General features: G+C 38.6%; 1 protein-coding gene across 23 annotated transcripts in view; it reads right to left on the reverse strand.

Annotated features, from left to right (window-relative positions):
- Window positions 1-19,380, reverse strand: part of SOX5 (SRY-box transcription factor 5) — a 643,908-nt gene that overhangs the window by 25,997 nt on the left and 598,531 nt on the right. For 19 of the 23 annotated variants that reach the window (XM_057405230.1, XM_057405225.1, XM_057405229.1 and 16 more), the window contains 2 exons: window positions 7,863-8,040; window positions 2,839-3,011 (listed from right to left, as the gene is read on the reverse strand). In XM_057405230.1, coding sequence (XP_057261213.1) covers window positions 2,839-3,011; window positions 7,863-8,040 — 351 coding nt within the window. The remainder of the gene's footprint in view (window positions 1-2,838; window positions 3,012-7,862; window positions 8,041-19,380) is intronic. The other 4 variants (XM_057405240.1, XM_057405219.1, XM_057405218.1 and 1 more) reach the window with 1 other exon arrangement.

Below are 19,380 nucleotides of genomic sequence, written 5' to 3' on the forward strand. Positions count from 1 at the left end.
TAGTTGGTGGATGGCCTAGAGCACATATGGGGAAGGAGAACAAGTATCTGAACTTTACAGCCTATGCCTTGTCCTCTGTTGGGTCAAAGGCAAGAGACAGCTCAAGAGACCCTACAAGTTAAAATGTGTAAGCTCTTAACTAGTGCTTAGTGGCTTAACTGGTCACCCTAGCAACCCAAATGCTATTATAGTCTAGAGAGCTCAGATTCGGTTCTGTCCTTTCCTGTCTCCCATTTAAAAATAAAATAAAATAATGGATAAATAAATGAAAATTGATGTGCCCTGATAAAGTTTTGGCATTTATTGTATCAAAAGCCCCAAACCCTACAACTGCTTAAGAAAAATTTCCCATTGATTTTTTTCTTCCTGCTACCTTGTAAAAGAACTTCTCACTGCCCTCCATGAGCCTACCAGGCGGCATGAATTAGAGAGGAAAATAAACTTCAACTAGGGTTGAGGGTGAGAAGTGAAAACAGAAGGGGTAAGGAGAATCCCAACAATAGGAAAGTAATAGAATAAAGTGAATACAGATGGTTCCACTCCTGTTGCTTAATCAAAAGGCTGTGCAGAGTCACTAGAGCCAGCATAAAGTCATGTGTTAGAACAACAGCTGATCTGTATTAAAGAAGATTAACTCGCAATGCCATGGTGGAGGGCCTGGGATTATTTTATGTGCTTCCATTGCTGAACAAGCCGTCAGCACAATTACTGCCCTCCGATGTGAATGACTGATCTGTAACCACAGCTAAACAGCATGCTGCTTAGGGGCCTGGGTGCTTCATGAAGATGAATTTCCATACCATCAAAGTGCTTTTAACGGGCTTCCTGATCCAACCACAAGGCCTGCTTTGCAAGTATATAGAACTCAGGATGAAGGCTTCCTGTCCAAAAGGATTTGGCCGGTTGTCACTTGACAATTCCCAGCCAGCACAAGGGAGGAGAGGGGGGAGATAGGTAGAGTTGTCTCTGCTTTGGAGGATTAAAAAAAAAAAAAAAAAAGGAAAAAAAGAAGAAAAAGAAAAGGGTACAGATGCTTTCTGAATGCAACCAACTGCTGTATCCACAGCTGAATTCAATGCGCTTAACAAATAACGGCAATTTAGCTATGCTTGCGAGGAATAGCTTGAGTCACTTTGCATTAGCATCTGGCTGAGTGTTAAAGTCATTTCTACATGGGGAGCAGAGAAAAGAAATTTCTGCTCCGAGCATCCTTTCAAGAATGCTTAAATATTTGAATATAAATTCCTTTGTGCTTGTGATCACTTCTTCTTATATCTGACACTCTGCTCTTCCCTTTTCCCTTCTGGTACTCTTCTATGTGAAATGCCATAAACATGCTTCATCCCTCTCTTTCTCTCTCCCCATACCAGCGCTCTTACTCTTCTTAGAGAGGTTGTATGTACTGCCAGATACCTATTACACTGACCTCTTTTTCCTTCCCCTTCCTCTTAAGAAAGTGCATGAAATTGGAGTAATTTCTACATCACTTACACCCAGGATAGCCTGATGAAAAAAAGTACAGTAGTGAGAGACTCACACGTACATTTAACATTCATTACCCAGACTGCTGGCTTCTCACAGCTTATTGATCAAACTCCATCTAAAAATGGGGAAAATGGAAAGCTATCCAAATTAGCAATCTGCTCATTCTGGACAATATTGTTTGACTCACAAGCTTCCTAGGATGACTGACTTTCAAGTTTCTGCTAAATAGCTGATCATTTTTATTCATCTTATTTATCTACCTCTTTCAGTGATTCACACAAGGCCTTACAGTGAAAAGCCACTAGAAGCGGTTTCAATAAAATTCAGTTTATACCAAATGCAACTATGATCACCTTTGTTGTACTACATGACGAAGGCTGTCTCACCTCAGAAAATATTGCAGGGGAAGAGAAGAATGAGGAAAAAGTCTTGCTAAGCATATGATGTCGAGACGCACACAAGAGTTTGGATGTACATCTTAGGTGGCAGTATTATAAGAACAGCTCACTATAAATGTGTCAGCAAGGACTGGCAGGTCTATTTATCCTCCGTAAGCCAGGGCAGTGCATGGAAAGAGATCACGTATTTCCAGAGAAAAGCAGCAAATCTCAACCTCTTTGACATACATGACTGTTAACAGTACATACCAATTTTACTAGAGAATATTCACTTTGTCAATATTTTGTTATAACAGAGCTTCATAGGCCAGTTCAAAAGTAGAATGTGGTAAGGCACATACGTTCCCGCTGCCTTGAAGTTCCACTCCAAATATTTGGTGCAGTTTGTGTTGTCAATTCTCCATATCTTCAATTTTGTTAAGTCATCTAATGTGACATGGCAGTGCTACATTGCAATGGTCACAAAATATCACATATGACAACCTCACAAGGCTAAATACCCAGAAGCTGAGCCTGAGTATCAGCAAAGCTTATGTTCCTAAAGAAGCTTGATTATTTTCAAATCCAGCTCATCTCGCAAACACATGTAAGCATTTCCATAAAGCAAGATTTCCACTTAGACCCACAGATTTCCAAGATCACCTTCTCGTAATACACACTGACAGGCTGGAACAGAGAATTAGCGGCCTCCAAAGTTCTCATAAGGGCTTTAACTATCTCTGCCTCCATCCCACTCTCCCCCCAAGGGTCTCCGGATCTCTGTCTCGTGTCATCTTTTGGTTGTGCTTTTCATTTTATCTTTCCCCTTTTTAAAAAAAACCTCTTCTGTTTAAAAATGTGGAAGAAGAAAACAAAGCAAGAAAAAGGAGGAAAAAAAGGAGGAAGGACCTATGTATCTGTAGGAAGAGCCTAATGCAACCTCAGAACCTTCGCAAAGGAAGTCTCAGAAACTCACCTTTTCTGTCCTGCAGTTATTGAGACCCAGGCTATTTACAACAGCCACCTTCCCGTCCAGCACCTGTTGTTCCCTCCGAAGTTGCTCCTTCATCTGTCGGGCCTCCTGGATTGCCTTCGTAACAGCATCATGGTCATTTAAATAACCTGACGACGTGATAGAAGAAAGGATATCTTAAAAAAAGAAAGTTACAAGAAAACACTTTAGCTTTCATTGATTAAATGGACCAATAGTTCATCATTATTAACGAGAAAGAGCTAGAAGATAATGCCCATAAACCCATCCGTGCTTTGGAATTCTGTTACTGTTATGATAGAGCCACCTGGACAGAAAACATGAAAAACCTCAGTGCCAAAATCCTTGTCCTGATATGTGATCCCATTAGTTTCAATATTTCCCTGACTCGGCAGAGGTTAGCCCTGTGGTTTGTAGGGGCAGCAGGATGTAACCGGATATGAGTTAGGGGAAGCTTTGATCATACCAGAAATCCCAAACTCTTAAAAATAGACCACTTCATTCTTCCTCTTCTTAAAACTTGTGAATATATTAAAATAAACCACAGGTGGCGGTGGTTTGCTATAGATATGAAATGCATAATGGCTGGGAAGAGAAACCTCATCCACTGAATGCTCCCCACCACCACCTGTCATTCAGAAATGTATAAGAAACCACAGCTACATGGACCTACATTCCCACTCCTATTCATGCTGCTAATAGTAGGTCAAATGTCCACTGTTTTGCTGCAAATTCACAGCCTAGGGCTTAGCCTTAGTAGTCACTGAATTATTTCCTTTTAAAATGTTACAAGCATCACCCGCACAGCTAATACTATTTAATTTTGAATGTGACACTTTGTCATTTTTTTCCTTTAGCGTACTGTAGATTATACTTATTATGATCTGCATGTGATTTGCAGGATAGAATACTGATGGGAGACTCCAAGCCCCAGTCTATTTTTCAAACATTAAAGGAGAGGCTAATATCTATCAATCTCCCTCCCCCTCTCCACATCCCCACACGCGTGCGCACACACACACACTCCTTTCTGTCTTTTAACTAGGGCATAAAAATGGCATAAAATGAATCTGTAATATGAAATTGCCCAGAAAAGGGACTTCTGTTTGTGACATGAGGCTAAATCTAACCAGATCCATTGGTGAATTGTGACAGATGGAGGGACTGTGAGACAGAAGGCAAGCACTAATCACACACAAAATGACCGGCTTGCCTCAACATGTTCCATGGATTCCAGCAAACTTTACACCCTAATCCATTTTTAGAACAAAAAACATCTGGGCCATAAATCCTCTAATCTGCCAAAACACGCTATTAAATCCCATGATTTGTTGAAAAACACTAAGATTAAAGAAAGGAAATATAAAATGGCTAACTGCCGTGTTAGGAAAGTGTTATTAATACTCTTTCTTTGTCTCAATTATGAATGTTCTGTTCCTAAAGAGCCTTGTCTAATCATGTCAGATTACACATCCTTGTTGTATTGCTAGACTCTTCTATCTGATCTGCTGATTGCCAAAAAACGTAGGATATTGTCTTGCTGCTTAAAACATTTCAGGGGAAGAAGCTGATGTCAGATTAGTTCAGTGCTGTGCTGCTGTCAGGATTTTAGTTTGGTTTGGGTTTTGTTGTTTTTTTTAGACTGCAGGCAGAATAGGACTGGTGTTCTCATCTTCCTCACTGCACAAAAACTAGAAAGAAAAGTTCTGTGTGGTTTGACTGCTGTTAATTGTACTAACAGTTAGCTTTTGGCTACATACCCAGAAACCCTGAGATTTTTGTATGAAATAACTTGATCCACATTGCTTTTATCAAATGACCCAGTTCAGTAATTCCCAGCCAATGGAATTCCAGCAATTCCAGCCTTCCCAGCATAAGGAAGGATATATTCTGCACCAGCACAGTGCTACCAGCTGATTATTTTAATTTTTTTACCTCCATTTTATCAACTTGCTTGGTTTCTTCTCCACTTTGCATCTGTTACTGATCAAGCTTGCATGTAGTCAGAATAAATTAAAAAGGAAGCAAATAAACAAACAGTAGTATTACTGCTGGTTCTGCTCTTGATTAGGCTAGGTACAGTACTTTCAACTGTAATACAGACAAATTTGCCTAGGAACTGGAATTCATGCCCTTCTCCAGACTATTTGGCTTTTCCTGAATACTGCTATCTTTGAGACAGTTTGGCACATGACAGTGAATAAAAGCAAGCACTCCTTATGTTTTTCAGTAGCTGCCAAGATGCTGGTGTGCAGGGAAATGATTAATATAGAAGCGAGTTGAATGTAAATTATTGTTGTTTAGGGTAGGTGGTGAATTATTGACAGAGAGGGGAACTGCATTACATAAAATGCACTTAGTTAAAAGGATTGCCAAACTAGCATAGAGATGTTGCAGATAATGGCAAAGGGCAGAGAGAAGTTGTTTCTGTTTTTAGTTCACGGACATATGCCTGTTCCCAAAAAGAAATGCTTGGATTTAAAGTCATGCATGAAGCCACGACATTTGTGACTGCTCAGTCTGTAGCATAATTTATACACTATAAGGATAGCTCTAAAAAAGCACTGATCTGTATGCCCGAATGCTGCTTTACTGTTAATCACAGGAGGCTGTAAGTTTGCATCCTCCAAAAATAACTGAACAATACATGAGCATTTCTCATGCCATGGGATCCAAGAAGCCTGAAGAACTGCTTTCAGAGAACAGTTTTAATTTGAAGCTAGAGGTGGTGCAAAGTGACAGCTCAACTGCACCCCAGCAAGATGGGCTGCGCACACCTACCACAGACAACCTGTGCCTTGCACTGACAGCTCCAATCATTCCAATGGTCAAAGCAACTGTATGGCAAATTACTGCATGTTTCCCAGTGACTTTTTGTAGAGGGATTAATCTCTCGAGATAAAGAAGCGATACAGTTTCTCTATCATTTTTAGGGCCTTAGTACCTTTGATAAAATGCTATCCTTTTTTATTTATTTATTTTTTTTTTTGTCATAGCTCCTACTAGAGGGTGACTTGAAACTTCATGCTCACTTTCTTAAGACCACCAAATGGTTTCAACATGGTAATGAGTTTCACTTGCTGTAACTTTGGTTGGATCTGACCTAGCAGTTAGCAGAAAATACTCCATAGAGCGTTCACCAGTCTTTCATTCTTCTAGAACTCTACTAAAGAATAAACCTTTGTTAGAAGTAGGCTATGTCTGCCCAGCCCTTGCACCAGTTAAAGACTGCTTATCTTATATATACAGTATGCACCATGGTATTGCTCAGCAACCTCAAAAAGTCACTTTCTATATTTGTAGCTAAGAGATATGCAGCAGAGAAGTCTGTGTCATTAACAATAACTTAAGTATGTTATCTTTTGCTCCACAGTTTTCCATGGTTTATTAATGGTATAACACATTAATTCTTCTTATAAGAGTGACCTTTAAAGCTCCATTCATCCTCACAGCTTTTATCCAATTACATTATCACTCATTACAGGTACAGCATTTCAAAATCTGCATCTTGTTAAAAGAAGTAAATTGCAGGGGTCTCAAACCTACGAAAAATATCAGGTGTGTAAGGAAAGAAAATTGGACAGGAGAGAATAAGAGATGTCCTGACACCGAGATGCAGGGCAGATGTTTAACTCCACATCTAAATGTGATGCTCACTCTATCAAGGATAAAAAATTTAATATGAAAAAAATTGAAACTCGATGCATTGTACATGGAGAGCAGTAGGGCCAAGCAGATTAAAGATAAGAGTGTAGGGTTAATAATAATACATGTATTAACAATTAACAATGTGATATTTACAAAATATTTATATAATTGGGACATACCATACCAAATAAAGTTATTTTCTTTTCTAATAGTCATAGAAGCATATTCTCTGTCTGATACACATAACTCTCATCAACATTAACAATAATCATGTATGCAGAGTGAGATGGTAATTTGGTGGGAGCCAGACCTGTTCCAATCTTTGGACATAACTATGGTTCTTCCTGGTGTCTATGTAGGTAGAATATGGACTACAATGAGCTTGGGAGAAACCCATGAAGACACAAAAAGATTTTACGATGTAGCTACGATGTAGCACTGAGATTTCACAGAAAAGGCTTCTGACAGGTTTGACATATGGCTTTTTTTGGCTTTTGGGTCATCCCTGAAGGTGGCCAGCAGGAGATGCTTTAGGAGCAGTAAGACAGAGTAGCAGAGTAGGTGCAACTACCTGCCTCACTTAATTCCTTAAACAAAGCTTGATTTGCATGCTGAAATCTTAATTCAGGTTATATTCAATCGCACTTCATGGTATAAAATTTTTCTGTTACAAGGATGATGAATGAGGTGTGCATACATTTTACTTATACACACAAAGAGCAGTCCCTTTAACACATCAGACTTGCAAAATCACTTAGACCGTTATTATTTAGATGATCTTTAGGCAAAGGGGTGATTTTGCCAGGAGGAAGAATTAACACTATTTTCTGACAATGTTAAAAGCAGACCATCAAGAGTTTTTGCAAGATACATCAAATCTGGTGATTGATTTATTTATTAAAGAGAAATAATGCTCCATGCAGCTTTTCAGCAGACTCAGGATTAAACCTGTAATCTTGCAAAAATGCATTTGCATATGTAGACTTTTAACTTAAACGGATTTTTATTTTAATTTATCCATCACTTTTAGATAGCATAGTACAACATCACAGGTCTTTAATGCCCGCCATTAGATAGGTCACTGTCTTTAATGTATGCCATGAAACAAACAGAATTTATTCACTTTTATTGATAAAGCAGTATCTGAACTAGAACAGGTCTTTGTTTTCTGAGTCTGTAAAAGTTAAGATACTCCTGAAATGGTAAATCTGTGGGAGTTTCTCTACTGACATCAACAAATGTAGTATTATGGTCAACCCGTGACAGCTCATAGACCAGTGTCAGCCACTGGCTGATAAATGCCTACTTTCCATTAACATCTATTAATTGTTATAAAGAGGGACAGGTAAAACTGAGCTTACCTATTGTGTTAGCTCTGGCTGAAGGACTAGCTAATGTTGCTGGCACGGAGGACTTTAGTGAACTGGCCCCACTATTTATTCTCAGAGTTGGCATATGAGGAGAGGTGGGTGATGTGGGAGACTTGCCATCAGATGTCTTGGGTTTGGCTGAAAGGTTCAGAGGCTGGGCCACTTCATCCTACAGTGAGCAAAAGAGAAAAAAATGTTATGAAAAAACTGCTGTTGGCACAACACCATCCAAGCAAAGACAGTTGTTTTCAGCTCATGTGAACTTCTAAACCTGAAAGGTTGTGTGATATATATTAAGATCAAATGTGATATCATCTTGTCATTCCAGTCTGGAACTGAAGTGACTGATAAACTGGGAAGTTAGCATGACATGATCAGAGAACATCCTCCATTTGCAGTTCATGTGTAAGAATTGTCTCTGCAGAAATTATTCACATCAACAAGATATATGCTTCTATGATGAAAATAAAGAGCAATTGTAAGGTTGTATTTTTGTTATTTTAAACTTGGTATGGATAAATTAAATAAGACCTGAAAAGCATTTTCACTTAAAATTCAACCACCACCAATCAAACTGGGCAAATGTGTTTGAGTGAATGGGTGCTTTCCTCTGAACTTCCCAGGCTTAGAATTCCAAGCACAAAAAATATCACAGGAAATAAATGCTTCTCTTCCACTACCACAAGAAAGCAGGGAGAACCTGCCTTTTCATTCCACAAAATTTGAAACATCTGGATGATTGTGCGTAAGGCCCTAGATTTCTTCATATTCTGTGGAGCTGGACTTCCATATTTAGGTAATTATTATTATGCAAAAATAGAAAAATGTGTGACATTTTTTTCAGGGTAACTGGAGTTATTTCTAAGCCTGGCTTGATTACACACAGTAACAGACAGGGCTATAAAGGACATAAAATTCTAACTGAAGTATTTTAGTTTGAACAAAATAAAAAAGAGAAAAAAAATCAAACCAAAACAAAAAAACAGGGAAAGGAAAAAAAAGCTTTTCAACAAGCAGCATATTTTAGAAGTGATCTTAACTGACTTTTAAGGGGATATGGCATTAGATCCAACCATCGCACATTAGCTTAGCTCTGCTCTGACACTGTGACTTAGGAAAGCCGTCCTTTAGCTACAGGAAGTGTTGTATCACGCAACCGGGTTTCAGCTCTAGGCACCAAAGAAGCTGATTCTGATCTCCCTGAGTTGTAAGTACATTCAGTTTTATAGAATTATTCTTGACTTACAGCAATGCAAAGCTACTGGAATTAGACTCATAATGTTTGAGTGTTTTACTGTTACCACTAAGGTATCTGTAACTACTATCATATAATACTGATTCTTTTCCACAGAGGATGGTGTGCTGCAGTAAAGAAGGAATTTTATAGTTGCCCGTCACTTGTGGAAGTATGATGTAGATGTATGTCTCCAAACACAGGACAATTCTGCAAAGCACTGTCATATAACTTTTCCATTACCTGGAAGAAGCAACCTCTGAGCAAAGCACTTTTGTTATAATTGATTATTTCTACATTTTTGTACTAGTCACAGTTAAAAATAAAATAAAGCTTAGCAGACAAATACAACAGAGACACCACAGACAAAGCTGTCATCCTTAAAGAGTTATTTAAACTGTCCTAGATGTAACTTGTGTATAAAATAACAGGGCAAAAAAATCGATGCTTAAAATTGTCTTAGGAGCCTAAATTCTGTATTCTCAGAAGCAACTTAGGCACCTAGAAGGCAGTTCTGTTATCTTCTAGGAAATTTAGGACTCAGGGTTTAAAATGCCATGCAGTTCAACCAGCATTTGACATTTTATGAAGGTATTTGTTACTTTATACAAATCATTTATAAATCCATTTGTATTAGAACAAAATAAATTAACCTACTATGGAAAAGGAATTGCTCTGTTGTTCTACCAATTTAAATTAAAAAAAAAAAAATAAAATCCCACGACAGTGCAATGATAGTATTGTAAAATCAATACTGAGTTAGTGGCATAAAAATGTAAGTACAAACTAGCCAACCAACCAACCACAGGGACCCTGTGCCAGACAAGGATCCCTGAAGAGCAAAGTCATCTGTTTGGAAGACAGCATCAGAAGCAAAGCAAACCTGCCCACAGACTTGTTTTGGCTCAATACAAGAGGGGTTGGCTTCCATGTATATTCAATACTTGACCTCTGCTGTAAGTCTCAACAAAAGGGAATGATTAGTTTCAGGTATGGTACTAAAAGCTGCAGTGTGCTATCTGGCCACTGGAAACTGACCAAGAGCAGCACTTCAGCGCATACAGAGCAGCAACCAGCCCCTGATGGTAATGGCTCTCACTCCCTGCAAAATCAGCCTTGATGACAACCTGCATCCTTGTGCTGAAAGGGTTTTTTCATTCTTGCCCTCTTGACTCAATCCTTTGGCTATCCTGCCCCTATAAAGTTTATTTCCTTCCCTTCTCTTGCTCATTCTCCCTTTTCTCAGTTCTTCAGTTCCCTTTTTTTAAGTCTGGTGTAAGCAAGGCCATGTGCAAGTCCACTACAGAACAGTGGTTTTGGTCTCATTTAATGCAAGTTAAAAATGAGGGAGGTGATTTTTTCCCATCGCAGGCATCCAGCAATGGAGCTGTCTGTGCTGTAACTATTCTTGATAGTAAGAATGCTCTTCTTCATTCAAGTCAGCACAGCCTTCTCTGGAGCCAAGGAGTATAAGGCCTTGTGGAAATAATAGAAGTCGACAGTTCCAGAGCTGATAAATGTCATTCCAAATTGCCCCTTTACTCACTTTCATTGTGTGTTTAGGCTAATGGTAAATTAATCTGAGGTCACAGAAGCTTGTTTCTCATAAAGGAGGATAAGTAAACAATTTTCAGCTATTATATGTATTTACAAAATTACTTCACTGTTTGGTCTTTGCAACATTTTTACTTATGGTATTTCAAAGAGCACTTGCTGGAAGTGAAATATATTAAAAATGCAGTCAGAGAGTTTAGAAATCCTACATTGCATCATGAGTTAATAATAATTTAAGTAATTTCCTTTACCACAGTGGAACTACACTGATTTATTCCATGGGAGTCTAAAAACTATCTGGGAGACAGGTAATAATATACAATTGTGTTAAGTGTGAAGATGACTGTTAGGATCTCCACTCCTATAGTCACTGAGCCATTTTACTCTTTTTTCCTATCTGCAGACATAAATTCAAAATTCTCTGATCTTCCAGTTTAAATTAAGAGCTGTACTGTCTTCATTATTGATTTGTGGCTGCATAACCATGAGAAGAGTTAAATGTGGCCCTTACTTTATTTTTTAACTATACAATCTCCCAGCTGACATTCTGACACATTATAGATTAGGAGGCTTCACTCTCAATCATATCAAGGCTGTGTATAAGTGCAGCGTGACACCCAGTGAAAATAAAAGTAATAAAGAAAAAAAAATAGATGTAGCATGTTCACTCCAGGTAGATGGTTGTCTTTCAACAGCCAGGAGATTCGATTTTATACAATGGCATCACAGAATTTAGAACTGCTCCCTGCATTTAGTTTTTATTAGAGAGAGGTCAGTATTGATTGGTCTCTGTCTTTTTTTCTGACATGCAGTTATTCTAAGCCATTGATAAGGGTGATTTTTTTCAAGTCAGTATTTTTCAAAGAGTTAAACAAAGTCAAACATTTATTTATATATCAGCCAAAACGATTAATGCTTGGACCAGAGGATGTAAAGACCCAAAAGGCTTGTAATAACATAAACACAGATGTGATGAAAGTAAAATATGATCTTGATTAAAGGTTATGAAATGTTTCCTTTAAAGTAGCACATTTGTCTAGCAAAACGAAATACACACACACACAAAAAAAATAAATGTAGAGAATAAAGCATAAGCGAAAACACATGACAAAGGGCTAATAAAATGAAGCACCCACTGCAAGAGCAAGGCATTGTAAAGAGTTTCCCCATCACCTGTATCAGAGTACTGTCAGAATAGACACTATTTTAGGGAGAGCTGGTGGTCTGCTTCCCAGCATTGGAAGACTGCCACTAACCAAAACTTTGGAGCTCGAGGAACCTGAAATCCCTGAATTGCTCTATTTTATTTATTTTTTTTTTCCAGATGATCTTTAGACATACAAGGGAAGAAAGAAGAACGCTTCATCTACACTAGAATCTGGGGAGTAAACAAAATCCTCAAGAGCTGCATTTTGTAGCTTCACTTAATCTGGATTTGTGTAACTTTGAGCTTTTATATTTAGGTATCAGACATTGTAAATCTCCAAGTATAAGTGCCTGAGAAGCAACACTTAAACATGCTGATAAGTGGAGTGTGCATCACACTGCTTTTATAAGGCTTGTATGGCCCTTTGAAAAGGTAAAATGCTAGGTAAAAACAAACTGCTTATTAATATGGGAGGAAAAAATGAAAGAGAGAGAAAAGGAAAGGATTTGGCCACAGTCACACAGTAACATAGCAGCAGAGTTTCAAACCCAGGAATTCTGACTCACAGCTGCCAACATTGCAAATAGTTGGCTGAAATGGTGTATTTTCTAATTTTTCAATCACATTGTCTCTATTTACTTCCTAAGATAAAAGGTTAGTTTACCTCTAAGGAGAAGGTATATGGAAAAAGAAGAGAATAAAATCTGATTTTGATAATCTTTCTAAACTATTTATTAAAAATGGCACTATTTCAACATCAGAAGCTGAATAAAAGACTGATAGCCCAGATGAATGAACCAGTCTCAGAGAAAGAAAAAAATGGGGCATGGTAGGGAAGAACCCAGACAATTAATTCGGATTTCATAATCTCACTTCTTTTCACATTATTTTTAAGATTAGTACACTATTAAAATACAGTTACTGAATTACTGCACTGTCATTTAAATCCAAGCGCTGTATCCCACTGTGGCACACACTGACGGTCCAGGTTGCACAGTTTATTACAAAATCATGAACTGCTCTGTGTATCATCTGACTGGCAATAGAAATGTGCTTAAATGACCTGGCGTAAGCACAGCCTAGCATGCTGTACTAAAGAGGCTTTTCAGGACCTCTGGGAACACATCCGCCACATCTTGCTGCCTATTTAAATGACCTTGACAGTAGAAATTACAGCCAAATGAGTTAGAAATGAGAAGCCAGAAAGGAGTTTTCTAAAACAATGCCTCTGCCACCTCACCAGAAACAAAACCTCCTTCCCCCACCCTGGTTCTGTTCCATGGAGATCTTAGTTTCAACAGAAATGCAAAATATGGAGCACTTACTGGCATGTCTGGGCAGAAGACAATGATGCTATTGTTGCCCACTGAACAATGCAGCCAGTCAGTGGCTTATCCATTCAGTCTCGTGCTTATCCAGAAATGCCTAACCAAAATATATCAGAAATCGAGGTGCAACAGCATATATGCAAAGAAAATCCTTTGGCATCACTCTCCCTCAAGACTACAGTTGTCCACGCAGACAAAGATACTGGTAGCTTCCTTCACATCCCCTCCCCTTCCTCTGAAGCCACTCATGGTGAAATTATCAGTAGTGATAAGAAGCTAAGAGGTAAAGGCAGTTGTGAAACATGTATAAATGAATCATGCTGCTGATATTATCCTCACTGATGAAATAATTGTATTAAATTAAGCAAGGATGTTCACATGACAGGATGGGTGAATTAGATAATGCTCATCTGCAGCTGTACCTCCTCCTGCCACATTCTCAAGTTTTGATTAAGAATAATGCATCCCTTCCTGAAAAGGTGGAAATTTCTCTAACTACATAGAAAAAGAGATGAAGACATAAAAACAGGCTTCTTGGTTAGGATATGATAATAAACACAACAGAATTATTCTTCAGGTTCAAAGAAATCAGTTTGTTCTACTTTTACCCATGAGTTTTTGCATCAAAAGGTACAAACTTCTTTTGTTGCACAAGAAAGCATGATTACACTAGTTAGAAAGGAAAAGGCACCAAAGACAAGGCAGAGGGCAAATATTAGGAAGAAGTGCTTGCTTTCTTGATACTACAATGGGCACAGATGTTTCCTTCTGTGATAGATGCAGAAACATCTCAATCTGGATTTCTATCCATACTCAGAGCAGATATTTTATGGTGTTCCTTTGCTGAGTATCTTCTTCTGAATGTGCTGCTCTCAGAAGACAGATACTTTCTGGACTCAGCACATGTAACCCAACCAAAGTTAGTATTTCCAGGCTTTAAGGATATTGGGCAAATACTCTTAATTCATGGGACTCAAAACAAAGGGGGGAAATGAGCTGCTTTATATTTGTGACAAATATTCTTTTTGTTCTCTCATCTGCTTCTTTCAGGGGAGTACTCACGGAATAAATTACTCCCAAATGCCGATTTACACAGCGGGAGTATTCTTGCATATCGCCGTTACTGTTCATTCGGAAGACTAGTGCAGGAACACACCAACTTAAACTGTTTTTTAGTACCAAGGACAGACAGGATTTTTCCCCAACAATACTATTCCCCAGTTTTTACAACACTAGGGGCTCTCAGTGCAGACATTCTCTGGAGACTGTATCCTTTCAGAAAGATCCCTAACATCTCCCCCTTTCATTTTTCTTTACAGGAAGCCTAGCTGCCAGGAAAGAAGACTGCAGTTATAAGACTAATTTGCTGCCCTGGAAACCCCAAGCTTTGATTTTTCCTAGTCCACATGTTGTCACAGTAAAATAAGAGAGCCACTGGGTGGTTTTCCATTGTATTTAGCACTGTTGTTTCCTAAAATTGTACACAGGATTCACAAACACATATTGGAAGAACAAAAGAGGAGTGTGGACAACCTGTCTATAAACACGTAAGGCCCTAGGAGCTGGATGTCTTACCCTGCTCCCCATAACCTTTTTATCTGGTGCACAGCGCTTATTATGTAGTACTGCTCAATTCTATGAGCCACAGAATACTGAAATAGCAAAGGGCCAAATGTCAAATACGTCAGAATCATTTTAGTCCTCCAGCTAGCACAGACATGGAAGGGTGTGGGCTGTTTCAGCTTCAGGACAGCCTAGAAGTGGTTGTCTGCGGAGAGAGCTATGTAACACCTCTTCAAAGTCTACATCCAATGATGACCTGGGGCAAAAGCCTTAATTTTTTTGTAGCAATTGAGCAGACCTCCACACACAGAGCCCTAAAAGAAACTCCTTAAAAGTCTTCAGGAAAGGCAAGTGCTGCACTGGGATCTAGCCCTTTGGGGTTTCATGGAGCACAAGGCAGGATGTTGGCCAACAGAATACACATGGGCATGCAGCTTAGCAAAATGAGCAGACTGGTATGTGTTTACCCAAAATTCATTCATTTAGTTTCACAAATCCTCAGAGAAGCATCCTCCAAACCATACTTGCAGCTTCTGGCTGGCTTTGGACTGCCAAAACGCCCACCATCCTTGTGAAGTCTCCTGGTAATCTCCACAGACAAACAGCACAGTGTGTTTTGAGGAAAGCGGCTGCTATGAGATTTCTAGGCTATTTTTGCTTGATCATGAGTTTTCAGTCACACCAGCCTCTAGGGAAACCTGACTACTTATTGATTCTTAACCCAACCCAGATCCAAATTTCAGACATTCATTTTCATCTATACCAAAGTAACTGACAAACTCCTATTGCCATTATTCTGCTGTTTGGGCATTTGCTCTTCTGTTAGGCTGAAACAAGAAGAAGTATGAGTTGCTCACCACACTGCTGAGGACCCAGTATGTGAATTTTCAGTACAGCATGAAACAAAACTGCAGGAACAAAGTGCTTTTAGCATTTGCTTGCACCTCATAATGAAAAAGCTCCTTCTCATTCTGCATCTCTGAGTGAGTGAAAATTTAACTCAGTAGCCTCATTTACAAAAAAAAAACTTCAGTGAAGCTTGTTCTGAACAAATCCTGCCAAGTTTGGCTTGAAATGAGAAGGGTCCATGTTGAATAAAGATAAAATGTGAACCCGTGAAGAGAAACTAGCCACTTGGGATTCTGCTAGTCTACACTTTATGCAAAACTTAAGTCCTGTTGTTAGTTTTTACTCTTAATAATTATTATCCAGTTGTATTTCTCACTTCACTCCTGTACCTATTTATTTGGTACAAGGCTATTAATGAAGTGCTTCTCTAGGAAGGTTCAAGTCAGCTGCCAAGCAGGAAGAGTGACTTAGGCCCAGCCATCAGTGACTGATGCAGATACTGTGAATCTCCAGGGGAAGACAACAACTGATTTTTCATGCTTTTAACCACGCAAATCACTTTAACATGAGGTAAAAATCGTTAGAGAAGATCACAAAATTGTGGGGGACAAGAGGGGAAAGGATTCTTCCTAGAAAGAATGCTTCTTCTAAACTGCCCCCACTGAAATATATGGCAAAGAGTAAAGTGCAAGAGAAAAAAAATCACTTCTCCAGTGTACCACAGGAATATTAATTAATTAAAGCTCATAATTACTCTGACAGCTTTTGTCTTATTTTACAAATGGGAAGAATAAAGCACAAAGTGACTAAATGATTTGCCTAATCTCACACAGAGAGTAAACAGCTGAGTCATAAGGAAAACTAGAGCAATTGCCACTCTTAGTCAGACCAACAGTTTGGGCTTGTTTTGAACTGAGCCTCCTAAAATGTCCATCTGCTTTGAAAGAACTTGCAAGAAAAAGCAGATAGTTGTTTGATCTGTCTCATGTATTCCTGAACTTGTGCTCAGTAGAAACTGGAGTGGCCTGTGTGCCGAAGCATGATGCCTTGTAGCTTGGGTCTTGGTTAGATTATTTATTTTTTTTTTTTAAACCTTGCTACATAATTCCGTTCAAATAAAACCCTGAAGTCTAAACATGAGGCAGCATGTTCTTAATAATGCACTCTCCCACCCATAACAAGACTGTTTAAAATATGGAAATAGCCATCAGACTGGATATTGTTTGCTGCCTAAATTGAACTTGGAGTTGCTACCTTCCAACAAATAATCGCCAGTAAATGTTTAGCAGAATGAACAGCAATGAAAACAACAAAACCTGAAAGGATGAGGAAGGACTTGGAAGGAAATAAAACAAGGACCTGCAAAGCCAAACAGCATTATAAACTGGTACATTTTAAATGAACAACAAGAAAACAGAAGCCACACTGATCAAAGCCTCCCACCTCCTCTCTGTGGTGGATGACACCTTCGCTGGGAGCACACCACCACCTCTAACCCCACACCTGCAAAAGGAATTAATTTCAAAAAGAATACAGACCAAAGCGTACCATATCAAAACAAATTAGCAACAGACCGCTCCTCCTGCTGCGGTCAGGCAGGAGAAGCAAAGATGCTGCATGGATTCTAAGATTCAGGGGGAACAAAAAAAACAAAACCAAACCAAACCAAAAAAACCCAGCTGTTGAAAACTTTAGAAGAAACAAGTCAGAAGAGCTTGAAAGAAAAGGGATTTCAAACAGCTTGGACACCTGGCAGTGGGCTAAGAAATTCCTTTTCAAAAAACACCTGTGCTTTCTCTGACTTTGGGTATCTATGTAGTCTAGGTAAATTTTTCACTAAGAGAGGCAGAAATGCATGCAGCGCTACAAATAAAAAGTGCAAAGATAACGTGTACTGGTTTTATTCATAGATACACACAACTGTAAGAAAAATGTCAAAATATATTTTGTAACTGTAGATATGACCTGCTTGACAATTTGTTTTTCCAATTAATAGCTTTCCAAAGGGAAACACAAAACTCATCTGTCTTTAATGCTTGCATGCTGTTAACAACACCCCAGATCACTAAAATGAAAATGATTTCACAACTCTTGTCTTGCTGGATATTTTTTTCGTTTCACCTCCTTTTAGCAGTAAGATGAAATCTAATCAGCAGTTCCATAAACTGGAGGGAGTTTAACGTACTGTAGGGAATGTTCAAAGCAGATACATGCTACATCACTGAGTACTGCACTCATAGGAGAAGAATTTATTACATATTTATCCATAATCACATACAGGGGGTTAACTGCTTGCAAGCACACCTGTTGGGAAGGGCTGTTCCTTTTCCTAAGCCACAGTCATGCCTTTTTTTGTTGTGGATTCCTTGGGTCATGTCAAAGAGACTTCTGTTCAGTTCCTGACTTTTCAACAAACTTCCTCTGCGAACTTGAATGAGTCACTTATTCTCCAATCTTCTGCCCACGGTCACTGACATCTTCGCAAAGTTAACATGAAATATTATCAAATAGAAACTTTATTTTTTTGCACAAATGCAAATGGTTGCAGAAAGTAAAGGGCCACCTCTTTTGTCTCAAATCTCTACTTACAAAATTGGAGAAAATACATCCTTTCAACTATGAAAAGGGTTTCTTCTAAGCACACTGGGCATACAACATATATATGTTTATCTAACTGCATGGGGACACCACCGTTTACAACCCTTTAAGTTAATAAGTACTACTGATATTATATAATTATCCCAATGAACATATTAATCAACCATAATAATCATAATTAAAATCAAAATATATTGTAGTTCCTTTTTTTTAAATTTGTTGCTGTCAGTACTGAATGCAGATTACAAGCAGAACAGCGTTGAAGATGTATTCAGCCCCCCTTGGTGAATAGACTTCAGATCTTATTCCTGATTCACACCAGCAAAAATGAAATCACCATCAGGACCGCTATCGGGGCCAAATTGCTGGCAGGCACAATGAACCACTAATTGCTGGATTCATTAGCAAGGCTCATAGTTTGTCCCCATGAGATGCTGAACACTTTCAGCTCCTTTTAAAACCTAGCATCTTAGAAATTAAAATTAACAACTGCAACTAGTATTTGTGTTATACTGTAGAAACTCAGCATGAATTTGAAGTCAGATCACAAGAATGCCAAAAATCTATTATGCAAAATTAGGCAGATTTTTGTCTACCATTTTTCTGTTAATTCTGTAGAACATGCACGCATCCACACACAATAGATATTCCATGGTGTTCCTCAAGCCTAAACAATTGGTTAAAACAGTTTTTGTAAAGCTGAAAGAAGACAACTGCCTTAAAAATACCTTTCAAATAGTCCCAGCATCGCAGTGTTAAGATTGGCCTATTCTTTTCAGACATAAAACAAATGTCTATTTAAGAACACATCCAAATGCATTTCCATCACTCAGCCAGAACACATTCACTTCCCAGAAACTAACACTGTAAGAGATGGAAAGAGAGAAGGAGAGAGAGAGGAGACCTTTAGTCCACCTACTAGCTTCACTGAAGGCAATGAATCCAGCCCTAGCTCATTTCAAGTAGGTTCAATTGTGTCAGAGGTTACCCATAAGCTATTTCTTGATGATTTATAGCTGATGTCTACAGATCTCCTTTTATTTTAATGATGACTCCAATACAGATGTTAAGATATTCTTTGTCTTCACAGAAGTATAGGAGAGAGAAGTTGACATCTTAAAAAAAATTCCAAGAGGCTTATTCGCTATTTCTGAACAGGCCAGCTCTGGGCAGTTTTTATATCTCATCCAGAAGGAAAAATGGGAGGGGAAAAAAAGCTCCCTTCATCCTTTTCTC

This window comes from Pezoporus wallicus, unplaced genomic scaffold (assembly GCF_028554395.1).
Source record: "Pezoporus wallicus isolate ANWC-B61680 ecotype Strahan unplaced genomic scaffold, APGP_CSIRO_Pwel_v1 contig_6789, whole genome shotgun sequence".
NCBI classification, from domain to species: Eukaryota; Metazoa; Chordata; class Aves; order Psittaciformes; family Psittacidae; genus Pezoporus; species Pezoporus wallicus.